The sequence below is a fragment of the Pundamilia nyererei genome, unplaced genomic scaffold (genome assembly GCF_000239375.1).
Source record: "Pundamilia nyererei isolate P.nyererei 1_Seehausen unplaced genomic scaffold, PunNye1.0 scaffold00014, whole genome shotgun sequence".
In the NCBI taxonomy this organism is placed as follows: domain Eukaryota; kingdom Metazoa; phylum Chordata; class Actinopteri; order Cichliformes; family Cichlidae; genus Pundamilia; species Pundamilia nyererei.
The window spans coordinates 5,549,335-5,557,239 of record NW_005187415.1 but is presented as its reverse complement, the minus strand read 5'-3'; the positions used below and the strand labels follow the sequence as shown (position 1 = coordinate 5,557,239).

Here is a 7,905-nt window from a genome sequence, read left to right as displayed (position 1 = left end):
ATGACGTCACCTCATTGGAGCCAGTGAAGTGGAGCGTTGCCTAGATACGGCTCGGCTGAGGGCGGAGATAGTGGTTGATTACGGTTTGGCTCGTATAGCGGACCAGAGGCGTGCCATCCTGGGCCAGTGGAAATGCGCGGTTAGGTGCCACATTGGTGACGGAAACCGCCCCGTAGTTATGGACTGAACTGAGACCAGTGTTGCCAACTTAACGACTTTGTCGCTATATTTAGCGACCTTTTTTCTAAAAAGCGACTAGCGACAAATCTGGCGACTTTTTCTGGTGTTATTGGAGACTTATTTATGACGACTTTTTGGCGTGAAAGCGCATATCGCTCTTACTCTCAATAAGCAGCGGGTGCTGCTGCGGTGGGCACCTCGCCCGCGCCAAAGCTCACAGGCCAAGGATAGTCCTCCCCCAGCGGCTATCAGGGCAGGAGATGTTCACACCTATGCGTCCAAACTGCAAATGAATCGCGCATGAGCGAAGCCGCTGCTCCCGCACTGACTGTAATGCAGTCAGTTCTTCTTTTACTGTTATGTTGTTTTGTGGACCACAAGGTTTATAACTACTTATAAACACACACACACACACACACACACAAGGTAACGCCACCAGAGTGCCTATTTCGGGTCACTTTTGCCGGTCCAAGCCCGGAAAAGGAGCAGGGTTGGAATTGTTACATAAAAAAAAAAAAAACAATAATTGCTAAAATAAATTTAATTTGTAGTTCTAAATAAATTATAAATGCATTTAAGACGTTTTTTTTACTGACTTTATGTCTCTTCCACGATATTATTTCTCTCTCCAACAGGGTAGGTTACAATACATTAGCATGACCAATTATATTAGCATGACCAATTATGCTAATTAGATGACGATGACGTCATTTAGCGACTTCTAGCTACTTTTAGGACAGCCAATAGTGATTTCCCTTACTGAGGAATTGGCAACACTGGACGGCACCGCGACAGGGCGTTTCCATGAAGTTAAAAAAGAGCAAGCGGCATCATTTTTTGGTTGGAAGTGGCACACTTAAAATCCGACGGTTTCTTTAGTTATGGTTCCGGCGATATATATAAATAAATAAAATAGGAGGACCTGTAAGCGGTTTTACCGTGCTGTCGTACAAATGGTTACAAGAAAGCGAGCTAGCTGTTCCTGGACCACTGTCTTTAATAGGAGGCTTACTATACAGTCACATAAAACTAGGTTTAAAACATTTTAACATGAATGGGAAACGGTTGCAGCAATTTATTGAAACATATGCAAACATACTTGGTAATATAATAAAAAATAAAAAAAAAGCAAAAAAAGACTTCAGACACAGTCTGAACTATATATAGTATATTACACTAAGAATATAAAACAATACTGAAACTAATTAAAAAAATATACACTTAGTATAGTAGTTCAACACTACTAGTAAGAACTATAATAAATCTTCTGCCTGTATATTCAGATACACTAATAGAGGCATTTTTCTTTATTATAGTTATTGGTTTTTTTAAAGCATGTTGTTTACATACTAAAGCTATCTAAATTCAGGACATTCAGAAGACAGTACGGTGGGCATATTGTTGTCGTGAATTAAAATTTAACAAAATACACCAGTGAGAGATGTTTGCCACAAATATTTATTTTACTGAAAAACATCACAAAAAATACTGAGAGTAAGTATATTTCTTTGGGGGTTACATAAACAAAAATGGAATTCACAGAACAACCTCATCACATATTTGCATAAGGTTAAATGGTTGTGCACAGATGAAATAAAGGTCGTCTGTTTCTTGATATTACGTGAACACACACACACAAAACAACTATCAGTTTTAAATCACAAATACATGAATTATATCACTAAAACTATTTGAAAGGCTTACAGTTCATGTTTCATTTTTTTAAAAAAAGCATGTGGTGGAAGTAGTTTTAATTACTAAAATTTCCACAAGAATAGGACAAGTTAAAATGTTTCGTGGCAACACTACAGCATTTTATTACACAGCAGTTTATCTACAGTCACATGCGCTGAAATACTTTTGTTTATATGATACTCATCTCTTAAGTGTTTGCTATATTTAGATAGCCTCTTCAATAGCATGATGCTGGGAAAACATTTTTATCAATGAACATGACTTTTTTTTTCTACATAAAATGATTAACAACATTTTAATTCACAATCAGAAATGCTCTTGGCTACCTTAATTTCCAGATAATGCGACATTTTGGCTAACTTCATCACCTAAAGTTAATTTGTCACATTGCCTTATTTTAAGAACATAAACAGTGGATTCTTCATTAAGATGCTCCAGCTAGTCAGGCACTGATTATAGCACGCTATAACTCTGGTCTGTAGAGTCAATGATTCCTAACATCACTTTAATGACTCAGTGCCTCAACATTAAAACACTTTTATTGAAATGTCAGCGTTTCTTCAGTTAATAATCATCGCTGACCTCCTCTTCCTCATCAAACTTCCTCTTGTGGGAGAGCTTCTTTTGCTTACCCCTGTGCCTCCGCTTACCGGAGAAATCAGGGTTGGCTTCTCTCGTGTGCAGCTGTTCGTGTTTCTTCAGAAGTCCGGGGACAGAGAATCCCTTCCCGCATGTGTCGCACGTCCAGGGCTTCTTGCACGTATGTGTCCTTTTGTGGACGTTCAGGTGGGATGCCAGCTTGTAAGTCTTCCCGCACACATCGCAGCTGAAGGGCCGCTCATTGGTGTGCAGCCTGATGTGGACCTTTAGATTGCCAACCTGAGTGAAGGTCTTTTCACATATAGTGCACCGGTAGGGTCTTTCTCTGGTGTGGATCCTCAGGTGAACCCTCAAGCAGTACTTGCTGGAGAATTTCTTTTGGCAGACAGGACATGGGATCTTTGCTTTGGGGACATGGTCCTGCTGGTGTCTCTTCAGGTCAGACAAATAGACAAAGGTCTTTCCACACTGGGAACAGAGATACTGGCGGTCGCCAATGTGGTAGCCCATGTGTCTCTTCAGCAGGCTGGGGACGAGGAATCTCTTCCCGCAGCGCTCACACATGTGAGGGCGATCTCTGGTGTGCCAGCGCTCGTGGTTCGACAGCTTGAAAGCCGTAGGAAAAACTTTATTGCAGTGCTTGCAAGGAAACGTCATCTGGCTTGTGTGGCACTCCATGTGTCTTTTGAAGTAGGTGGACTGCGTGAAACCCTTGTTGCAGATGTTACAAAAAAATGGCTTTTGCCCACTGTGGGCGAGAATGTGCTTCGTCAGGCTCTGGAGTTTTGTGAAACACTTCCCGCACTGCCCACAAGCGTAAGGACGAGATGCGTTGTGGGTCTTGAGGTGGTTGTTTAGGAAAGCCTGTGTTCGGAAACTTTTGTTGCATGCTGAGCAGTGGAAAGGCTTCTCTCCTGTATGAATTCGTTCGTGGTCCATCAGCTTGGACTGATAGGGGAAGCTCTTATCACACACACTGCAAGTAAACCTGTCGCCCAGAGGCCTAAATTGCTTTTTTCTTCTTATGCTTGGCCTTGCGTCATCTCCAGCACTCAGCCTGGGTGGAGGAAGAGGTGGCAGGGCAGGGAGTGACAGAGAGTTGGAGGCTATCTGTGACACCCACTGATGCAAAGTGACACGCTGAGTCTGGGGCTTCTGGCCATCTTTTGTTCCCGCACCATCTGCATTTGGTAAAGTGGGAGCAGTTTTGCACGGCACCGTAACTACCCTGAAAGGGATTGATTTCAAAGGCAGTGGCTGTGGTGCTGGTTTCTCTGCTTCTGATGGTGGCGGTTGGGGTGCATTATTCTCTTTGCTCTGCGGAGTTGGAGCAGGCTGTTCTTGTGCAGAACTCTCTTTCTGCACCAAATTCTCCTTTTGAGCTGCTGTTGTGACACTCCTTTCCTTTGATGCAGAGCTATAAAGTGTTTTAAAATCATACCGCCCCCTGCGCGGAGGACTGTAAATGTTGACTGCTGGGCTGTCAGGGTCATCTGAAATTACAGCCACGTCTTCGGTGTCACTGACGGAAGTTTGGTTTGTTTCTTTAGCTGTGACCTCTACTGTTTTTGGAGATTCTGGTGGTGGATCAACAGGTTTGGGCCGGAAGGCAAGTGAAGAGAGGACACAGTCGCCCACTGAAGACGAGATAGTGGCTGCACAAAAAGAAGTGCACATTTTTTAAATTGAACTGAACGAGTTATAATACCAACAAGCTTAGACACCCATATATCTGTTGTTATATTTTGATAAAAAAAGGAATAAAAATTAAAAAAACAAAAACTTTCAATCTTTACACAGCCTAAAGTATACCTTTAACACCAAGGAGTCCTTTGGCCTGCTGGTGTAGAAGGAGTGTCTTCAGATCCACTGGATCAGGGATAAAGCCTCCACATGCCTCCAGAACACTGGGCTCCGTTGAAATCATGGCACCAAGCTGAAGTTCAGGCATTAAAATTAATTAATGCTTCTTTCAGTTGCTTCCTTATAAGAAAAGACTCGGCACAGTGGATGGATGCACATTAGGGCTGGGCTATATCATACCGTTCACGATAATATCGGTGTAATTTTGGGCAACGATAGGAAAATGAAATATCGCGATAGAATATGGGTAAAACACGCATGCGCACTAGGTTTGCATACGCAAATGGCGGCGACGTAGAATGTGAAAAGCGAAAGCGGATCGTTAAATGAAACGGATGATCGTTAAATGAAACGGATGAACCAGAATTGGTTTGTAAAAATGCTGCAACTTCAGTGGTGTAGAACTGGTTTGGCTTTCGTCCGTCAGATACACAACAAAGCACTATTTTTGGTAGAGCATGCTAGCGGGCCGTCGTTATTACCGTGTTTTTTGGAAAATACGACACACTTAAAATACATCCTTTGATTTTTTCTTAAAATCGACAGTGCCCCTTATAATCCCGTGTGCCTTATGTATGAATTCTGGTTGTGTTTACTGACCTTGAAACGATTTTATGTCGTACATGGCGCTCGAAAATCTGTCAAATGTTTTAGTACGACTTTGCTAAGCTACGAACCCGCACCGCTTGATGGATTGTCGGAGCGTAGGCAGGCGCCTCGCGGAGTGATACATACTGTGCTTCAACACAATATTACCGTATTTTGTGTTTATCACCTCTTTTTAAGTTTTGTGGATGTTATACATGGTTATGCTGAGGATATGTCGGCCAATTTCCACTGGAAATGCCTTTTGGTTCAACTGTCAGCGAGGAATTTGCACTGTTACATTTTTATATAACTTTAATGCACATGAAAAACAGCTGCTTGTTTAAGTGAAAATACATTGATGGGGTTTTTTGCACTAATAAAGTTGTGGAGTTGTAAAGTATTTTGTCTAGTGTCAATTATATCGTTATCGCAAATTTTCAAATGTATATCGTGATAAATATTTTTGGTCATATCGCCCTGCTCTAATGCACATATTTGATTTGGCACAGATTTTTATACCGGATGCCCTTTTTGACACAGCCCTTCCAGGGATTTGAGTCTACATTTGTCTACATTTTCACATTAGACAAATAAAAGCCTTTAAATAGAGACTTTAAAATTTCTGTTATCAGTGTCAAACAGACAGACAATTAATTTTCTAACTCTGACCTACATTTATGATAAAAAATAATTAGGTGCTCCATTATCCATGGCGTAGAGACGTACACTTTAATGAGTGTTAAGATGAATAAGAATTATATTCTGCTTTAGTTGTGGCCAATTACGGAACCGGATAAACACTCTGAAAGTCTGCAACAGCATGTTTTGCAACTGAATTTAGATCCTGAGAAAAGACATGTCGGATCTCTAAAAAGTAGCCCACCCTGCTGTGAGAGCCCTGGGATAAATGTCATAAATGTATCACAAAGGCATACCTGGGACAAATTGGGCATAGGAAGAAGTTGCTCCAGCTTGCACACTAAGCCTGCAATCAGAGTCTGCAGTGCTGTGTCAAACTTTGTGCCATACTGAACAGGGAACACTTCCTATTAAGGGAAAAAAAATGTTTAACCATGTTGTAAACAGTAAATGGCATATCTCTAAACACTATACTGACAACAAAAGAGGAAATACAAGGGTTACAACCAGTGCCTGTATAATACCACATTAGCATGTTTACCCTGAAGAAGCGCTTCCTCTCAGTAGGGTTTTTAAGCAGATTCTGGACCAGTACCATGAAATTTGTTTGCGATTTCTCCACTTCTGCATCCTTCTGCAGCAGAGGAAACACTTAAACTCAGATTTAATCCACGCATTTAAAAAAATTTGCAAATGAAACTTTCAAGCAGAATAGTTTTTTTTCACACCTACCCCTGATAATGTGGAGACCTTTAATTTATTTATAAGAGTCTGTATCGCCTTAGAATCCGGTGGACCGTCTTTACGAAGCAAATCCAAAATGATCTGCAGCACAAGAGCACATTAGTCACCATACAGATTGTATTAACTGCCCCCCGCCACCACCACCAATTGTAGTGTAAAGGAGGCTTGTAAAAAATAAATAAATAAAAAATCACTAATCTAGACTCATACAATTTATGGATTACTCTCAGCTTCATAATCATCAACTAGCATTTGATGCAGACACACAAACAGCTCACCCTTGCTCTCAGCCCCAAGATCAGCTGGGCAGTCTGTTTGAAACTCATGAGGTCAGGAACAGTCTGTACCACCATGGTCACAAACTCCTCCACTTTCCCATACTGCTTAACGTTTTTCTGCCGTACGACCTGCCAGATGTACGAATATGTCAGCTGCAGAGGAGATGCCATAAGGCGAAGGGAGGCCAAGGGAAGGGCACCTGAAAACGAGTTTGAAAACATTACGTTGCATAATGTGGCTGTTATGAGGCCAATATTTAAAAAAAAATGTAATCTCCGGCATCCACACCCACAAACTTAGCACAAATCCGCCCTGTGTCAGTGATAGCAAATTGGCGAGTTTTGGTCATAGAAAAACTTCAGACGTTGTGCCATTTGTGGGGTTGTGCCATTGCTGCCTGTAGGGGGCGCTGTAGCGCAAGCGGGAGGCTTTTGAAGGCTGCAGAGAAGCCGCAGAGGGTCTGAAAAAGTGCACGCCTGCGTGTGCGTGTGCAATAGTGTAGAGAATGAGCGCCAATTTTCTGCAGAGCTGGATTCAAACTTCAAGTAGATGTTGGGCTCATCTTACCGTTATTCGTGGGAGTTAGCGTAAACGATAATATACAAAGACAAACGAGTGCATCCGGAGGATGGATGTTTTAATTTAAAAGCTTTAGCCTCCTGAGCTAGTTAGCCATGTAACTACTTGTCAAACAGCGCTCAAAATATCCTGAGAGATGTAACTGCATTCAGGGTGGCTATAGGTTTAGAGGAAAGTGTCTGCTTACTGCAACAGATGGATGGCGTTGCATCTTCTTTTCTCACCGCCTGTCTCGGTGGCGGATAGCGACAGATAGCTTACAAGCGTTAGCTTAGCAACTTACTTGTAGTATGAGAGCGTTTTTCCATACTGTGCTCAGGATGCGTCACCACTTCAAGAGACGGTCAACCGACAGCACCAGACAGACTGTAACAGTTTAAATCGAAATGTAACGTTTTTAAAGTAATAAACCGTCTTTAGCTTGAGCGTCAAGCCAGGAAGAATAATGGCGACCGCTTAGCAGCGGCTTTCCAAAACAAAAGTCCGGGTACATCCGGCGGATGTTCCTAAACAATATAAAAGCACCAAAATCTTCATTGTTCAGGAGGAGGAAGAAAAACTATGAAAAGTTTCTTTAAATTATTACATTAGTGAGTCAATTGACAAGGAGGCGAGCTTCATATAATGAATCCAGTGCAGTGTAAACCAGCATTAGGAACAGGCTGTGTATAAATATTTAGTTGGAAATCTTTTTGTTTTTGACTGGGACAAAAGAGAAACAAAACAAGCCCCCCCCCC

At 41.9% G+C, this 7,905-nt stretch overlaps 1 protein-coding gene across 3 annotated transcripts; it reads right to left on the bottom strand.

The window, feature by feature from the left end:
• Window positions 1-1,630: 1,630 nt before the first annotated feature.
• On the bottom strand, window positions 1,631-7,638 carry LOC102211264 (zinc finger protein 697). Of its 3 annotated transcripts, none has more exons than XM_005725275.1 (7): window positions 7,451-7,638; window positions 6,588-6,787; window positions 6,298-6,390; window positions 6,107-6,199; window positions 5,862-5,972; window positions 4,288-4,411; window positions 1,631-4,130 (listed from the first exon to the last, which is right to left on the bottom strand). In XM_005725275.1, the coding sequence occupies exons 1-7, from the start codon at window positions 7,473-7,475 to the stop codon at window positions 2,440-2,442; spliced, it is 2,337 nt and encodes a 778-aa protein (XP_005725332.1). In that variant the 5' UTR covers window positions 7,476-7,638; the 3' UTR covers window positions 1,631-2,439. The 3 variants fall into 3 exon arrangements, with proteins under 3 accessions (XP_005725332.1, XP_005725333.1, XP_005725334.1); XM_005725276.1 differs by having other exon boundaries at window positions 6,107-6,196; XM_005725277.1 differs by lacking the exon at window positions 7,451-7,638 and adding an exon at window positions 7,355-7,438.
• Window positions 7,639-7,905: the final 267 nt, after the last annotated feature.

Excerpts from the sequence above, each read along its gene's own strand:
- LOC102211264 (XM_005725275.1), bottom strand. The coding sequence starts at position 7,475 with ATGGAAAAACGCTCTCATACTACAA. Across the intron at positions 6,391-6,587 it reads TCTTGGGGCTGAGAGCAAGG|ATCATTTTGGATTTGCTTCG; the intron begins GTGAGCTGTTTG and ends CTTGTGCTGCAG. Across the intron at positions 5,973-6,106 it reads AGAGGAAGCGCTTCTTCAGG|GAAGTGTTCCCTGTTCAGTA; the intron begins GTAAACATGCTA and ends TTCCCTTAATAG.